The sequence below is a fragment of the Oculina patagonica genome, chromosome 4 (assembly GCF_052425735.1).
Source record: "Oculina patagonica isolate OP01 chromosome 4, crgOcupat, whole genome shotgun sequence".
NCBI classification, from domain to species: Eukaryota; Metazoa; Cnidaria; class Anthozoa; order Scleractinia; family Oculinidae; genus Oculina; species Oculina patagonica.
In genome coordinates this window covers 48,876,663-48,895,325 of record NC_135761.1, presented here as the reverse complement: position 1 = coordinate 48,895,325, position 18,663 = coordinate 48,876,663, and the positions used below count along the sequence as shown (strand labels likewise).

General features: G+C 39.5%; 1 protein-coding gene across 1 annotated transcript in view; it reads left to right on the top strand.

The window, feature by feature from the left end:
- The window catches only part of LOC144652508 (inactive phospholipase C-like protein 1), a 38,716-nt gene extending 21,153 nt beyond the window's left edge, over positions 1-17,563 (top strand). The window contains exons 16-32 of the mRNA XM_078512530.1: positions 309-488; positions 981-1,088; positions 1,690-1,760; positions 2,187-2,240; positions 2,324-2,408; positions 3,475-3,621; positions 7,916-8,016; positions 8,670-8,717; positions 8,840-8,890; positions 9,640-9,711; positions 10,800-10,913; positions 12,197-12,265; positions 12,692-12,745; positions 13,278-13,313; positions 14,122-14,178; positions 14,871-14,966; positions 16,144-17,563. Coding sequence (XP_078368656.1) covers positions 309-488; positions 981-1,088; positions 1,690-1,760; positions 2,187-2,240; positions 2,324-2,408; positions 3,475-3,621; positions 7,916-8,016; positions 8,670-8,717; positions 8,840-8,890; positions 9,640-9,711; positions 10,800-10,913; positions 12,197-12,265; positions 12,692-12,745; positions 13,278-13,313; positions 14,122-14,178; positions 14,871-14,966; positions 16,144-16,200 — 1,400 coding nt within the window. The 3' untranslated portion in view covers positions 16,201-17,563. The remainder of the gene's footprint in view (positions 1-308; positions 489-980; positions 1,089-1,689; positions 1,761-2,186; positions 2,241-2,323; positions 2,409-3,474; positions 3,622-7,915; positions 8,017-8,669; positions 8,718-8,839; positions 8,891-9,639; positions 9,712-10,799; positions 10,914-12,196; positions 12,266-12,691; positions 12,746-13,277; positions 13,314-14,121; positions 14,179-14,870; positions 14,967-16,143) is intronic.
- Positions 17,564-18,663: the final 1,100 nt, after the last annotated feature.

Sequence of the window (18,663 nt, the reverse complement as noted above, 5' to 3'; positions counted from 1 at the left end):
CGAGAGAACGAACGAACAAACGAACGAACGAATTCGTCATTGAATGAACAAACGAAAGAGCAAATCAGCGAAGGAAGAATAAAGGAACAGACAGACGAACGAACGAACAAAGGGCCAGACGGTCAGGACGGATGGACGAAAGGACGAACAATTTTTCTTTTATCCATTTAGCAATTTTGGGTGTTCACAGTAGCAAACACCCTAAAATTTACGAACGTCTTGTCACCCCGTACTTAATTCTCGAAAGTTTATGTTAAGTCTGACCTGTACTAATATACCGGTATGCTACTTTTTTTTCTTTGTTATAGAAAAATGTTGGGAAATGTGCTCATTTAGTGAAAATGTCGCCAGACGGTTGACGCAAACATTTCCTGAAGAATTCGTTAATTATAACAAGGCGCTTTTAAGCAGAGTGTATCCCGCTGGAAAGAGACTGGACTCCAGTAATTTCAACCCTCAGGAAATGTGGAACTGTGGGTGCCAACTTGGTAAGTTGTATAAAAATTAAGTGATTTTATTTTTCCATTATTGCGCCATTTTACCATATTAGGGCAAACGAACGCGCAAAGTATGTCACGTCATTACACTGTAGAACAGGGCAAAAATACGGACGGACAAACTTACGGAATATGGTCCTAAACGTGACTATAAAGTGGAAAAAATAGTGGAATAATAATTAAGCCATCGAAGAATGTGTATGTATTACATGTACAATTATTTTCATTGAATCTCCTTATCGGAACATTTATACTCCTTTAGAATTGAACGATTTTTTTCATCAGTTGGCTTGATAAGACCCTGTTCAAACGAAAGCTGTAAATAGATAAATTGTTACGAAAGTGTGTACTATGCAAGTCGATTCTAACTTTTGAGTCGACTATTGAACTAAAGCTTTGAAAAAATAAATTCTAAATGTATTGTGGGGTTTGCTGTTAATGTAAAACTGTTTCAATAAATTATTTTATATATATATTTTTTAGTGGCATTAAATTACCAGACGCCAGGTCTTATGATGAACTTAAACACAGGAAAATTTCTAGAGAATGGAGGATGTGGATACATCCTTAAGCCGGCTGTCATGAGAGAAGGTAAAATGCACATTTCAGGTCTTGCTTTTACTGAAATAGAAGGAAAAAAATATCAGCAGTGAACAAAGATGACTGCCCATTGCAACCATTTCAACCCACCAAAATATTTTCCGCTAGCTACATGTTACCCACGCTTTCCACTGGTTACATGTTTTCCCGTGCTTTCCATTGACTACATGCTTCCAGCGTTTCCACAGGCTGCATGTTTTCCCGCGCTTTCTATTGGCTACATGTTACTCGCGCTTTCCACTCGTTGCATGTTTTCCCGCGCTTTTCATTGGCTGCAGGTTTCCTGCGTTTCCACCGGTTGTATGTTTTCCCCCGCTTTCCATTGGCTACATGCTTCCCGCGTTTGCGCCGGTCGCATGCTTTCCCGCGCTTTTCACTGGTTACATGTTTTTCCGCGCATTGCAGTGGCTACATGTTTTGCCGCGCTTTGCAGTGGTTACATGTTTTCCCGCGCTTTCCACCGATTTTATGCTTCTACTTCGAGTTCAGATTGGCTTACGCTTGCTTCTGTGATTAGGATGGCTTTCTTCTATTTCATGATGATTAATACAGTGGTAATTAATCATTTGCATAATTATGATTTCTTTTTCAGAAATAGCGTATTTTAATCCAAATACAAAAGATGTTATTCCAGGCGTCTCACCGCAAATACTGCAAATCAAGGTACAAAGACGTGTTCACTGTATGCTGAATAATTTGTACTTCCGTCGCGATTCGATTTTTGGCGTTTAGTCAAAACTAATTAGCGACCTTTAGAGTACGAGTACGACTTCGGAATTTCGTCACAGTTGTATGCCCCAAACTATAACTTTTTCCTGTTGCCAACACATACATAAACGTTAGGGATAAGATTGGTGTAATAAGTGATTATAGGAGGCACACGAAAAACTCGTAATCGTACTCAATCTCGTACCCGTAGTCCAATCTAAAGGTAGCTAATTGAATAAGGGCGCGTTCTGCAATCTCCAATGAAATGCTTCTTAGATTTTTTTTAAACACGAATGATAAATGAATCTCCTTTCGCAGAAGGTTTTCCTTTCCAGAATTTAAATTATCATGTAGTGTTCACTTTTTTTCTTTCTTTTATAGATTATTAGCGGACAGCAGTTCCCTAAACCAAAGGGATCGACAGCCAAGGGTGACGTAAGTACCAGTGCTAAAAATTTAATTTTAATATTTTTTACTGTTTAAAATGTAACTTTTGTGCTTATGTTTATTCCGCCTAGGTGATTGATCCGTTTATCACAATCGAAGTGTTTGGTATCCCGGCTGACATTTCACAAGAAAGGACGAGAACAGTCCCTCACAATGGTAAATATTTTACATGTTGTGTTTTGAATTCGCTGAGCGAATTCTACAGTACAGTCAACTCTCGCCTTGCGGACATCCCGCTATTGCGGACACTCGCATACGGACAAACCATCCCAGCGGGGTTTGACTGGAAATGACTCCCGCTTACGACTCTGCTACGTCAACTCTCGTTTGCGGACACGCTCGGGGCGTCGTTTGTGTCCGTCAGCGGGTCCGTATAGCGGGAGTCTTCAGTCAACCTCTTTCGCCTGGGTCTGGTTTGTCCGTTCGTGTCCCATGCGGGTGCCGGCGGGGACTGTATGACGGACACTAAACGACGCCCCGAGCGTGTCCGCTATAACGAGAGTTGACTGTATATAGAGGATATTGCACACGTGCATTGGCTCAAAGATATGAATTTTATGTTCTCGTGGCCAAAACGATATCTCACGAGTGAGATAATGTTTTGGCGTGTAATGTTCTATTTATTATCTAGACAAGAACTACAGAAGTGTCGAAAGCACAAACCTTTAATATGTTAACTCTTGCACTTTGGCGCCTGGAATTTCTTAAATATCTCTCCTTTGGTCTATTTTTCAAGAACCTCCTGGAATTGTTTTGAGTCTATGTTTGGGTTTTTTCTGCTCCTTAGTGAACGAATTTTAAGTCCATTTTAATGAACCTAACTTCTCTATCACTCGCCATCTTTCATCCGGCGTTTGACAAAGTTTGGCAGGCGTTCACCCGTGCAATGGCGCGAAATGACGGAAGATATGGAAAATACGCCACTACGGTCCCGGATGTAAATCATATTAATTTTATCAGTGGTCTATTTTTCAGTCAAACACTCGCGTCTATATAGTGAAGCTTTTAATCACACAAGAGATACAGTGTTTCATTGGAATTCCAAAAACCAAGAATCAGTATCAGGATTTAATTTCGTCTGCGGCGCAGGCTAAGAATCAGAAGAGTGCTGAAAATACGATGCGCAGTTGAAATTGTTTTGACTACGTTACAGTTGTTTGGAAATGTGATGAAACACTGTCTAGCTTATTGTATGTATTAACTGTGTTATATTTCTTGACAGGATTCAACCCCGTCTTCGACGAAACCTTCGAGTTCCACATCAATCTTCCTGACCTAGCTCTAGTGCGGTTTGTAGTACAGGACGATGACTTCATTGGTGACGGGTTTATTGGCCAATACACTGTTCCTCTCAACTGTATTCAACCAGGTAACACAACAAATAGAGTTGCAGGGGGGGGGGGGACGAGGCTCTTTCATCTTTCTAAGGGCGGTAAAAAAAAGATCTATGTATGAAGTTGTTCGACGACTCTCCCCCCACTCCCCGACCCCAAACCAAAGATTAAAAGGTCCCGGACGAATAACGTACCGAAATTACTGTAGTCAGGTACCCAGGAGTCCAAAATGTGACACCCACGGGCATTTTTGTGTGATTTTTGGCAACATAGCTATTTTTACTAAATCGAGTACGCTGATTTCGAAAATCAATGTTGCCAAGCTTAATTCTTGCGTTAAGATGATGTTTTGATGCATTTAATTATGACGTCATGGTCCAAATAAGGAATTTTCTTTCCATTAGCTATTTTAAGCATAATACATCCAGAAATTCATTTAAAGCATTGTTAGTGTGCTGTAAAAATGATTTTAAGAATTTTCTGAGAGTTTTTACGCTGTTTCTGTGAAAATCAAGCTCTTCAGTAACAATTGACCACGCCCTCTTAAACAAAATTCACCCTATCGCGGGAACCTTATCACGGGTGTAGTTTTGTTATTTTGTCAAAGAACAAATGAACAAATGCGATTTTTGTATTAACAAATCGCTATAGTTGCAATAAGAAAGAAAAATATTGTCGTCGTGCCACGCTGAAGCTACGAGCTAGCGAGCATCAAGAAAGACGCCATTACAATTTTCATATATCGAGTTTCCCTTGTTTCAGCATTTCGTTTAAGTTTTGTGGTGAAATAAATGGAAATAATATCATAGTTAATTATGGGTTAGAGACTGTTGTGAGTGTTTTGTTGACAAATACACGCACGCGCTGGCCGCACAATGAACGAGAAATTTTCAATACTGCACGAGGCGTAGCCGAGTGCAGTATTGAAAATTTTGAGTTCATTGTGAGGCCAGCAAGTGCGTGTATTTGTCAACAAAACACGAACGAACAGACTCTAACCCTTTTAATATACAATCTGAGTACACTGCATCGAACTGCAAGCGATCATCGACTTAACGAACTTCAAACAACACTGAAACTTAATGTTTAAAAATAAGAAGTGTAGTAGTACATAATTACACGGGATTACATCAATAATATAAAAATCACAAATTAGCCGTACAGAAATAAAACTTAAAATGGTTCATAAAATCGTTCATCAGCTGTGGTCGTTCATAAATACAGTCAGCGAGAAGCTTGTTCAATGCAAGTCGATGGCTTTCACAATCAAGCAACTACAAGCAAGTCAATCGCACACAAAAATGTATTTATTGAGCTGCAGTTTACCTTTGAACATGAAAGCGCTTCAAGTTGTTATCCTCTTCGATTTTGTTTGGTATTGGATCGTTGATAATTTGAGGAATATACTTTTCTTCCACTTCTACAAGCTTTGAAGCTGAAGACACCTTCAATAATGCACGATTTTCGTGCATTATTGTCAATACTGCACTGTCTGAGTTTGCTGACGACAGGTAAAGCAAAATCACGTGATCTATTTTAACCAATTGCGCGCGTGGATTTTGGACAGTGAACGAAGATTGTATATTAATGTCGTAATATATCATCGTTGTTATAAAACTTTATTGTTTGTCCTGTATATTGCTGAATCTAACTTATTTCACAATGCACTTTGTCTGTTATAGGCTCATGATAAAGACTTTGGTTGAACGCATGTAAAATTAACGAATTCAAAATGATCATAACATTGCTCCTTGCTTTCAGGTTTAAATCTGTCTATAATATTTTTAATCAATATCGGTAAATATTTTTAATATATCTTCTGAACTTTTTTAAAAACACTGAACTAATATTGCTTTTTAAACAAGTTTCTTTATAGCGCTTTAGCGCAGGTTGATATAGCAATTAGCGTCGGTCTTGGTGCATCTACACAGCCCAGTGCACATGGCATGCGTTTTTCTAAATTCATAGCGAAGAGGCACATATATAGCCAGTGGTCAGATTGGATTTCATACATTCAACAAACAAACGTTTTCTGCTCAGGTAGTGGTGTCAGCTTCGAGGACATCTTCGCCGACCGAGAAGAGAAGAACAAAGTGTTCTGTGAAAACTCTCCACAGATGAAAGAGGTGCTGTTACAGCCGGTGATGGTGTGAGATGGTAACAATGAACTTGACGAGTTATTAGGAAGATTTGCTGAGACATCCTCTAAAGTTAATTACGTTGGATTCTCTGAAGTTCCTGCCCATATCCACACTGTTGATGAGAGCTTAGCGCGATCGATGTGCCAGGAGAAGTAACAGCAAGTCTGTGCCTCGAGTGGAAACTATTATGTTGTCGACATGCCCGCTATGACTGACTGCATAACGAACAAACTTCGTATCGGCTTCCTCTTGGTTGGATCTCAAAAAGGCTACATCTAGGCCAGGATCTGAGCAGAATCCACTTCGTATGAAAAACCACCAGATATACTACGATTGCAGAGTCAGTGCCTGCGAGATAAGTTCATCTGAGAGAATCCGTGCAAAGTCCGCTTTGTTGTCTCCTAGTGCCAAAAATGCTCGCCACTTCATCGGCCGCAACTGAACCTCTCTTACGTACTTCAATGACTCTGCTCACTGGCCGCGCCGTGTTCTCGGAGCGTCGACTTCTTGTCGTTGCTTTTATGGAGTGCCTCCCATCGAGTAACACATCAATCCTCTGGTATCCAGGACCTTTCCGTAAAACAGTGTTCACGTAACATTCCGCAAACCCACCGAAAGCATTTGCATTTTTTGGTTTGCCAATAGCTGCCACCATAATTAGTATGCTGCCACCAGGGCGAAGCTATCGAAGAACAAACTGACTCTAGGCACTTGACCTTTTCTTCTGAGAACGTCTTCTAAAATTGACTTGTTTCACACTTGTGGGGTTCATTTCTGCGAGAAACGGTCGCACCGGCATTATACCTCAGATGCTACAATATGGCTTGCATGTTTATCTCGCGCCTGCCTTCATACACCGTCACTAGACAACATAGAATACTCTGGTTTCCATGCAAATTAAAAGTCTTTCTCTTTTTGCGGCTAGTTGCAGCACTTTTGACTTTATAAAGGCTGGCAAATAGAGGTGGATTATTCTTGCGAACAGGGTAACGAAAGTTTGTTTTCCATCCCTTCTTTCCGTTCCCGTTCTTCCTCTCTGTCTGAAGATAGTAGCCTCTATTCTACTAATCGTTCAAGCTGAGTCTGTCCAATTGAAAGATCTTGTTTTATTTCTAGAGTCACGAGATCTTTCTTGGCAATTTTTTGCAATGTCTCATTTGTCCGTGACAAGAACAACCCGGATTTTGAAGTGTGGAATGTAGAGAATTCTCAGCTTCATTATCTTGCTTCTGTCTCTCCTTGCCACTCTCTTTGTGGATAAAAGCAGTCGTTATGGTGTATGTCTAACATCGCTGATGTTTGTGGAGCAATTCAATTACAACTTTCTATTAATACAAGAATCACATTCATTTTTAAACAAAATGTTAACACTATACCCGTGATAAAGTGAATTTTTATGAGAGGGCGTGGTCAATTCTCACTGGACGGCTTGATATTCATAGAAACGGTATAAAAACTATCAGAAAATTCTTAAAATCATTTTACAGTATACTAATAATGTTTCGAACGAATTTCTGGATGAATTATGCTTAAAATAGCTAAAGGAAAGAAAATTCCTTATTTGTACCATGACGTCATAATTGAATGCATTAAAACATCATCTTAACGCAAGAATTAAGCTTGGCAACATTGATTTTCGAAATCAGCGTACTCGATTTAGTAAAAATAGCTATGTTGCCAAAATCAGACAAAAATGCCCGTGGGTGTCACATTTTGGACTCCTGGGTACCTGACTACTGACTATACGTCGCTGCCCCAAGTTTCGTGCCCCTCTCGCGACTTTGCCCTATAGACTTGTGTCTGTCTGAGATGTCGCGCGAAGCTCGATCACATTTCCAAGAGTTCTGAGTCGCTTGGAAATAAATCGGAGGAAATGTAGAGTACATTGGCTCCATTGATATACGTTTAGTGTTGTTAAGAAATCCGTAAACAAAGAACAAAACGCTCAAAGCTTGGAAACCAATCAGCTTATAGACACCGCCAACTATTGGTCTAGTGAGGATTCGAACCAGCTCCTTTGCAAGTCAGTGCCATGTCTGTTCATAGTTCGTTTCGTTGTGTAAGGTTAGGTTTGCCTGAACTTTTTGATATCGTGTAGCCACAGTAATCGGCTTTGTTATAAAGCTAGCAAAAAAAAGAAACGAAATGTTCTGCTAGAATTAACGCCGATTTGCTTTCTCGTTCCCAGGCTATCGACACGTACGCCTCCTGTCACCCCACGGAGAGGAGCTGGACTCAGCTACCTTGTTTGTTCACGTGACCATCACAAATCTCAGCGACGCTGTGGCTGTAAGTATTGCTCGTGGTCATTTACACGATCGGCATATGAATTCTCCCTAGTGATCGCCATGCATGGCCTTCACTGGTAGTGTGAGAATTTGGCGGTTTATCAAGACATTATCCTGATGATTTAAGAAAAGGTTTTAATTTCCACAGTTCAAAGTTCGATACAATACCGGTATCCTGACGTTTTACTAAGTTTTTTTTTTAGCTTTACTAAAAAATACTACGCATTTGAAAATAGCGATATGTGGACTTGTCGGCGTCATTTGTCAAAGCACTTTGTTCGGATGCGGAACATTTAAAAAGTAAAAATACTCGTTTACCTGAGGAAATGGGAATATTTGTACACTCAGCAACTATTTTATCGATCGTTGCTCAAACTAACACGTCAATATGAACGAAATTCCCCGAAATAGAAAGCAAAGCTGCCTAAGACGTTTGACCGCGGTGAATGATCCGCCACTGGAGCCCTCGCCAAGTCCTACGAGGACATGTGTTGCTTATTTTACTCGAGTGCTGATTGAAAAGATGAGCAGTTGATACCTAACCTAAAGAGCTGTAGCTAAGAAACTCGCATTAAATAAAAAAGTGAAGGTATTAAAAAAGGTTATCTGCTTGATGTGACGGTATGAAGTTTTTTTTTTTTTTTCATGTTGCAGCAAAGACCAAGAAAAGCATCCTTGAGGAAATCGAAAAAGGCGAGGGAGGTATTTAGATCCAGTTTGCATTCTTTTTTCTCTTTTCCATGTAAAACAAACTGAGTTGTCTCACTTTTCTGGCGGGTTTCACAATTCTGGTTACAACTGTGTTTTTCTTTTCTTTGTTTCAGTACACAAGTATGAAATCTATTGGTTGCAAGGCCGTGGATGATACGTTTAAGGTAAGCTTACATGAAGGTGCTGCTGTAAATACATGGTCTATACAATCTTTTGTTATCAAAGACGTTATGTCCCCCCCCCCTAAATCCTTTAATTTAAAGAAGCTACGTCACGGAAATTTCGCAGTTTTTTGGTCTTAACTGTTCTGAAATTAGTGGTAGGCAACTTAACCCATGAAAACCATCATCTTTGGATACCTAAAGGAAGAGATAACCTTAAGTTGCGGATGGAAATCAAGCTACGGCTATAAAAATCGATTTTGTGAAGACGTGCGGAAACAACTTAAATCTTTTTCAAAATTCCAGCCATTCGCATCCGAGCCATCCGCTCGAGCCAAAGACGCTCGTTGACATTTTGAGTGCTGTAATATAGCAATTTTTGATAAAAATGGACTATTATTTTTAGGTTTCCTGCGACACAAATATAATTTCTGGCTGTTTAAAAACCTGGTAAAATCCAAAACCACGTTAACACGAATGCCAAAAACTATCAGAATGAACATTCGAGTTTTCGGTCACTTGTGAACCCTTATGAGTTTCTGATGTGATCATGCAATAGCGACCTTCAGATACCGGTACAAGTTAGTACGAGATTGAGTACGAGTACGACTTTCGAATTTCGATCTAGTTTGGTTCCCAGAGCCCTCACTTCTCCCTGTTGTTGACCAGTTGATTAGTAGACAATAGGTACGAAACCAAAGCTAACACGAATTTTTCTTCAAACTAATTGTTGATGTTTTCTGTTTTCGTAGCTGGCAATTCAACCACTCAGAGATGGCACAGATCTTAGAGAAAATGTCCAAACAGCTCTGGGAAATTTCAGGGTAACATACGTTTCGTTAACATTTCCTTTATATGTTGTCGATCAGTTATAAAACGAGATTCTGTACTTCCCGCATCCCGTACCTTTAAGTCCCGCATCTTGTTCCTTTTAGTCCCGCATCCCGTCACTTATTAGTGGTTCCCGGCTCTTTGTGTCATTTCTTTTGAATACAGTTAAAACCTGCAAGTAAGAACCTAATTTTTCCGGGTTAGCCTAAACAGGATCTTACATAAATGGTAATTAAAGGGACACTGTTACCCGTTTCACTTCAAAAACTCAAGAGCCTAAAGACATATGGAAACTACGAATAGTGGTCCAATTTTGTTAAAAATCAGCATGCAAGTGTACTGAAGCGATAAACAAGTTTTGTCCTTGTGAACTGGAAAAACACCTGAAAATTATTATGGCTCCCTTTTTCCCTCATTCAACAACAACTTAATTTATTAAAACCATCTTTTTGTAGTAGGTACATTTTATGTATGAGAAGAGCTGTTCGCTAATTTTAGTACTTTTTACCGAAAAGCAATAAAAACCCCTGTGACAGTGTCCCTTAAGGTTCTTGCTTTCTGAAGAAAAATTTACATAGAACTTTTAGCGATATTCGGCCTATTCCTTGAAAACATTTTCATACCACACAAGTTTTTATTTAAAAATGAAGTGCTAATCACTGATTAAGAACATGACATTGTATACACGTACAGTAAAGCCTTGTCCAAACATGTTTTCCCAAAAGTAAACATTTTTAATCAATTGTAGAAAATAAGAACCTGTTTTCAAATTTTAGGTGAAATAGGTTCTTTTAAAAAGGGGTTCTAATTTGCAAATTTTAGCCTAACAGGTTCTTACTCGCGGGCTTTTACTGTATTACGAAATGTTGCGAATTTTTTCTCAGTTTCTCCCGATTTCCGTCACCTCAGGAATCCTGCATCTCACCCCCTCTCCTCCCGCCTCCCGTACCCAAACGGTCCCCCTGTTCTTCCGAGTCCCCGTCCGAGTCCCCGTCCCCTGTTCCCCTCCACTGTATTAAAATCTCACTGAGGAATTTTCGTCCATTTTTTAAATTGACTGGGGTTTTTTTGTTTATTGTAGGAGATCTGTGGCGTGGCCCCCCGGTCAAATCTCAAACAGTGCATGAGACTGTTGGCTTCTAGATTAGAGAGTACCTCAGAGTTTATCGCTTTGAACCTGGTCATGAAGGATGAGGTACTGGAGACGACAGATTTACGTCCAATATTAGTACCCATGCCCCCTCCGCACCTATAGCTGAATAAGAGGTCTTGTGTTAGCTAAAATCCTGGGCAGAACTGGAATCAAACGCTCTGTTTAGTGGAAATAATACGCTTTCTTGAATGCCGTCACTAAAAGCATTCAAATTTCGTCATTAAATCCTTCCCTCATTCAATGTTGTTTCCGAAGCACTTATGCTGATTGATTTTAAACAACATTTAGGAGAAGGGGGTTTGGAGAGAAAGGCAGCGTTCCCTTTATAACTTTAAATGTGTCAGGTAAAAGGTAGCAGTTTTGTCTAGGATTGTAGAAAATGAAAAATGTTACTTATAGTTTTCATTTGGCTGTTGAACAAGAATATAGCATATGACCTCGCTCACCACGAGTCTCCCATAGCTCAGTGGGTAGAGCGTTCCAACCGGTATTCTGGAAGATCATGGGTTCGACTCCCGTTAGGGGAACTCGAAAATCTTTTTTTCCGAGTATTTGACTTGAGAACGCTTCTTCATTTATTTTCACTTTATCCAAGTGAGCGTGGTACAAAGAAAACTCTGAGTCCCCGACGGGAATCGAACCCATGGCCTCCCAGATACCGGTTGGGCGCTCTAACCAACTGAGCTACGAGACTCACATTTCATTTACCGAGCTTAAAATTAACCATCTTTCTTAATTTATCACTATACATGACGTTATCGACATTGCTGATCCTAGCAGTATGCAGGACGCGTGTCATATATCAACCTAGTAAATGGCCCAGCTCACAACGAGTTCTCGCAGCTCAGTTGGTTAGAGCGCCCAACCGGTATCTGGGAGGCCATGGGTTCGATTCCCGTCGGGGACTTTGATTTTTCTTTGTACCACGCTCACTTGGATAAAGTGAAAATAAATGAAGAAGCGTTAACGGGAGTCGAACCCATGATCTTCCAAAATACCGGTTGGACGCTCTACCCACTGAGCTATGGGAGACTCGTGGTGAGCGAGGTCATATGCTATATTCTTGTTCAACAGCCAAATGAAAACTATAAGTAACATTTTTCATTTTCTACAATCCTAGACTTTTTCTTTGTCCCACGCTCGCAACATGCTGAATATTTCATCTTTTACAACAAATGTTTATCATATATTGTTGAATGTCGAAAGAAACCAGTCACAAAAAAAAAAAAAAACCACTAACCAATAGAGCTTTTGCTTTACTAAAGCTGGCTGTGCGCCCAGTTTCGTGAGGGGTTTTTTATTCTAACTTGCGTCTTTTTTGATAGTATCCTTACTTCGAGGCTCATGGAAGCTTGCCTGAGATGTTAAAGAAAGCGCTGGCAGCAATAGAGCAGGTAGGAAGGTCAAAGGACAAATTCTCCTTACTAAGTCCCATACATCTCTTTGAGGAGTTGTTGGGCGAATTTGATCATATATCATATATACCAGCTAGGGCTGATTGGATGTAAAGGGAGTTGCTGTCTTGTATACGCCAAAGTAAATACGCCATTTCATAAATTGATTGTAGTGAGAGTGTCTGTAGGGCTTGAGCAGAACATACGGGGAAACTTCGACCAGACAAACCCTTATGATATTAAAGGTAAACCCTTTGTATACCTTTGATAGAAAATAACAACCCTTTCTCATGCCTTCAGAAGGGTTAGGGCTGCATGTCTTTTCTTTATTTTTCTCTTGAATAACCCCTGCAGACACTTACAAGAAGTATCCTCCCCCGATTTCATGAAATCAATATACTTACAGCGTTTTTTCAATCTTGACAGGTTGTTCAGGACTCCAAAACGTTAATCGAAACTTGTGACTCCGTGCATGAAAGGGTAAGCCATGCTTGTTCTATAGCTGTGTTTTTGGCTGTCACGCACCACCTCTCTAAATCGTTGCGTGACGACCCAAAATAACCGCCGCGTAACAGAGAAGGGTTTTGTCACGCGTTTACGGCTTTACATAAACACCTCAGCCTTTGATCCGATTCAATCGACGGTTGCACGAGTAAAAAAAATGTTTGCGTCATCTCAACAGAACTTGTTGCTGTTCACTATTTCGCCCAAAGAATATTTTCAGTTCAGGATTTGCGTGATTAATTTCAGGCAGCTAACAGACTACTGAGGTAATGTGTAATATGTCAGAGCAAAAGGAGAAATTAAGAAACGGATAGGGGGCGTGGCAGTTGGAACAACTAGAGGGGAAAGGGAGATTTTAAGGGTGTGGGGAAGGGGGCTTGTTCTTCCTCGTAAATCCGTTTTGTGTATGAGAAAGTTCTTGGGACATTCGAACTTTAAGTAATTTATCATGACGTGTGGTATAAAGTTTAATTTTGGTTGTTATAGACTATTTACTATTGCACTCTAGATTATTCAGAGTCAAAGAGCTGGGCTGGAGTGGCATGTAAGTAAATTGCTGTACAATTTCTTGTTTTTTTTTTAAGTCGGACAGACGCCGTTTTGGGGCCAATCTTGGTTCCAAGCACTTGTCAGGTTTCCGTTTGTTGTTCTTGGTTGCCAAAGGTCAGGAAATGGTCGGGGAAAAATAAAATTCTTCAGGGAAAAGTCAGGAAATTTTATTCTGGGTCAGGGAAAATTGACATTTTAAAGAAAAAAAGTCGTAAAAGTGGGATATAAGTTATAACACCCGCTGATTTCATACGATTGATGGCTGGAAGAAACATTTCAGGTCAATGTGATCTCAGCGATGTTTTTTTCTTGGAAGTGGAGGCTGGAGGCCGCTAGTATTTCTGACCTTTTATATATTTTGTCAGGGAAAGTTAATTTTTATCAGGGAAAAGTCAGGGAATTTTAAAACCTTATGTCTTTAGCAGCCATGTCATTGTACAATCAAACTTAAGCGTGAACAAAAACGCAGATTGACGTCATTAGGATGTGTTTGTTTCTAAGCAACTGCGCATGCGCACTGCATGTCAGGTAAGTCTCGTCCAAGCTGCTCTGTGAAATGAAGCCCATTCGCTGTTTTCACCGTTCCCATAATACATCTTGTTTACCCCCAAAATTTTTGCATAAGCATTGTTTTCAATTTCTCTTGGGATTTACAGTGACGTGCAATCGTCCCCAGAGAAATTGAAAACAATGCTTATGCAAAATTTTGGGGTTATTTAAATAAAACAAGATGTATTATGGGATCGTGAAAAAAGCGAATTAAGGAATCAAACGAGTCGTAACTTGTTAATCTTGCATTACAGGAAGAGCTTCACAGTGCTTGTGTAAAAGAAGGGATTAAAGGCAAGCGGTTAACAAAGGTAAGCTTAATTGTTATCCCCCTTGTTCCGATTATCTTTGTATCACGATTGGCAAAATGTGACTGTGTTGTTTGGCTAATCTTGGTAGGTAAGCCCAAAGATTTCCGATCGTTGTTAGAGCCCAGGTAGGGGTACTCCCCCAAAATACATATTTAGGGATGTGCCGCCCAACAGGGTCGTGATTTTGGGTTCCTGATCAAGAACGGGATATCCATTTTAGAGACAATTTCTAGAAAGGGATGTGATATTTTGAACGCACGAAAGTTTCATATTAGCAGCAGACAAAATGGGGTGTTAAAAATTTAACTGTTTCTAGAACGGGGTATCATGTCGGATGCAAATTCTTTCTAAAACGGGGTGCTACTTTTGATACCCGGGTGGCACATACCCACCCAAAACATACCTGAGTACCTCCCCCTCGCCCCCCTGGGTGTTAGAGTCTTAATGTCCTCTCGTTAGCTGGTCGCAGAGGTCAAGTGCTAAGCAACCGTTGAAGAGAATATTTAAGGCTCTGCCAATTATTGCAGAAAGGATTCTTGTCGTTGACTATGTAACGCTTAATTTGCAGTATCAGGATCCAGATTCTTCTTACCTTTTCATACACATTTCCTTTAACTCTCCTTGGAAGAAAAATAACTTCTGGTCTAAGCGGTGTTATCAGTTAAATTGTACTCTATGTTATTATCTTGCAGGCAGTTGAAAGCTATGCGTGGAATATCCGTGTGTTAAAAGGCCAGGCAGATTTACTTTTAAACGCAAAAAGTGAATGCCAGGAATATCTTCGACAGGTAAAAAATTGTTGTTACTCTGTTTGTTTGTTTTAATTTGTTAACTAATAACTAACCTAGCTCTCTCAGTCAATTCTTCTTAAGCTCAGTTTGCAGAAGGTCATGGGTTCGTTTGGGGACTCCAAATTTTTACTTAAGCCCATGCTCGTGACATAGTGAACACAGTTCCTAACTTATTTGTGACTTGTTTGTAACACAATTTCTTCATTAACCTCCTAACCGTAACATATATACACACAAACGTGCAGAGGGTATGTGTAACTTGTGGTTTAAAGAAAAGACTTGTTGTAGGAAGTAGTGTTTCTTAAAAAAATAGCTTGCTGTCTGTTTATGTGTTGGGTTTTTTGTACTTGCGGGATCGAGGAGTCCACTTAATTGAGAGGCACAATAAATAAGTGATTCCCTGGTGATAAATTATGACCTCAATGAATTAAAGGGTTTTGTGATTTTTAATATCACAAAAGAAAAAACTCAGTGCGCAAAGAAAGTCCTGTTTGATCGCCCGGGGCTAGTGGATTTTTCTGTTGGGCTAGTGGGTTTTAACTATCACTTGCCCGACAGGCAAGTAACAATTTTGGACTTTTTTGTTGGTAGATTAAGTAAGGTCCCTATAAAGGTCTTCGGGCTAGCACACGATGGCTCTAACGTTGGCGGAAGAGCAAGCTGAAAAATCCATTTTCTTTTCGCCCTTGTCAACTAAAAGATATGGGCGTATTTGAGTTTAAGACTTGTATCATTTACAAACCAATATCTTATATATCGTCAGTAAACAGTAACTTTATCCAGGGTTGCCACAAGTCAGAAAATGGTCAGGGAAAATTCAAATTATATCACTGCTGATGTAATAGCATTGAGGGCTGGAAGTAATATTTCAGGTCAATCTGATCTCATCAATGTTTTTTCCTTTGGAAATGGAGGCTAGGCGCTGCAATTATATCTGACATTTTGCATTTTTTGGTCAGACAAAAGTCAGGGAATTTCGGAAATTGATGTCTGTGGCAACCATCTCATTAGTACAAAATTGCTTCCAAACCTTAGTAGCTCGCAGGTAGCGCTAGCGTTACAAAAGTAACAGAAAATAAAGGAAACGGGGCAGGTTTTTTATTATTGTGCTTTGATAAATTAAAATAAATTAATTCATCCAGCACATTTTTTTTCTCTTTCTGTTTTCTCTTAGATTCAAGAGGCTACTCTAGCCACTGGTCTTGTCAAATCTGTTGGCTGCAATCTCTGACTGAACTTCATTTATACGTCGTTTTCTGTCCCCGTATATACGCATGTGCGCTGTAAATACTCGAAACAGTTTGTGTACATATTGAGGACATTACGGTGGTTCAAGTAGTAGGTTGATAAAGATATAATGAAGGTTTCCATTGCGAAATTGGACGCTATGAATCGAGATAGAAAATTGTAAATATTAAATCAACGAAAATTATAAAAAAAAGAAAAGCGTTGTAGAATTTGGAAAGTTTTGAAAAGATGTTTATGAAGTTTGCAATTTACCGACTTGTTAGCTTTTCTCTTTTTAAAACCTAGTCATCTAATCAATGGTTTGCATATTAGCAGTCCTTTTGTCTCAGTTGACGCTTGATAAATTGAACATTTGAGAGTTTTAAAGCTATATGAATGATACTCTATCAGACGAACGAGATCTTAGTGAGAAGTTCGAAGCTATTTAGTAATAAGCTCCTTTAAGCGCCTGGTATATTGAAGGATAATGTCCGAGATTAAGAGATTGTTTGAAAACTGAACGATTGGCCGAGAAGCAAAGCTTCGAGGGCAACTGTGAAATTTTGAAGATATTCTTTTAGCCAAGGACACTATCCTCCAACATACCAGCAAGCCAGAAAAGGGGTTTATTCATTTGATTAGCCGCCGATTAATTTCCACCATGCGCCTTAACGCGGTAAATAGGTAAAAGTCACTCAGTGATAATCCCGGCGTAATTGGTAGTTGATGGGTTTACGCAATTTTTTTTAACACCGTGATTTGATTTAAAAGTTATGGACTTTGTTCGTTTGTTTTCCCCTTGTCTGTAAAATCGGACGACGGGTATCAAATCGGACGGAAGTAGATTCTGGTCGTCCGATTTTGTTCCACGTGATGTCTTTTGTCCAATGAGAGCGCGCAAAAATTAATCGGTGGTTTATAAGAAATTTTAACCCTTGAAACCCCAAGAGTGACCAGCATCAAATTTCTCCTCACAATATCAATACTAATTCGAGAGAAGAGGTTATGAGAATTAATGAAATGGTCATAACTTTAAGGAAAATTTCTTTGAACCTTTAACAAATTCTCCCAACAATGCTATAAGAAATTGTATTGAGATCTGTCAAGAGAATTTGTATGTGGATATTGGGGCTCAAAGGGTTAACACGTGTTGCGGACCTGTTTAGCAGATTTGAAGTTTATTGTGACGTTGTATCATAATTCAGACCATGTCTGACTCGGGTTTTCTTATACTTTTGTGATTATTTATTTTATTTGATATCGTGTACATATTAGAGATGAGTAAAGCGTATTTGTAAGTAGTTCGAATCCATGATAAATGATATCAGGTCAAGTCAACAGGAAATAAATTGTCGAGTATTCTAAAAGGTCTGCTGTTGTATTGCTCAGTTTGATTTAAAGGGACTATGTCACGGATTTTACCAGATTTTTGAACCGCCAAAAGTTATATTTTGTCGCAGGAAACTTAAAAATAGTGGTCCATTTTTATTAAACAATTGCTATATGTTTGGCTGCGGGTGGCTCGGATGGAAACGGATTGAAATTTGAAAAAGTCAGGCAAACGTTTTCAAGTTGTTTCCGCGCGTCTTCGAAATATCGATATTTATAGCCGTATCTTGATTTCTATCTGCAAATTAAGGTTATATTTGCATTTATACCATGCCATAGAAAATACAGCCAATCAGAATACAGGAAAGCCGTTGTATATTCGACGGTATTCAACCCAACCTTCCCATCGTGCGCTGCGATCTTATTCTCGATGAAATTTAGTGAGCGTATTTTCTATGGCATGGTATACAAGTGACTCGTGGGATATTCCATAGTATACCACTCGAAAGTGTTGTATAACTAGTATTTAGATGTTCAAAGATATATGTTTATTTAGGGTTTAATTGCCTACCACTAATTTCAGGACAGTTTAGACCAAAAATCTGCCAAATCTCCGTGTTGTAGTCAAACAGTGCTCCACAGTTGACTCTTTTAAATCGAGACTTAAAACTTTTATATTTGATTAGGAACAGAACTAAAATTGTAAAAAGCATTGTGACTCCGTCAGGTTGTAAAATGCGTTTTTAAGCACCTTTATTATTATAGTCCCTTTAAGATTTGACCATTCGCCCAGCAATTATCACAGTCCGATTCGGTCTGTAATCATACGAGTGATTAACAAAATCGAACGATCGTGTAGGGGAAGTCCCATTTGCTTAATCACGAGTATGATTGACAGAATTGGACCACACGAAGTCTAAACACTTTACAGGGGGCCCTCACATCAAATGGACCCTTTGCAGCTAACAGACATGGTACAATAGTAACACCGTCAGAGGGCAAGCAACGTGATGGGACATCCAAAACAAAGCGACTTGGACTTGTCATGCTTGGCTTTCCTTTGTTTTGAATGTCTCAGAACGTAGCTTGCCCTCCAGCATGGCGGATTTTGTACCATGTGACCGTTAGCTGCAAAGGA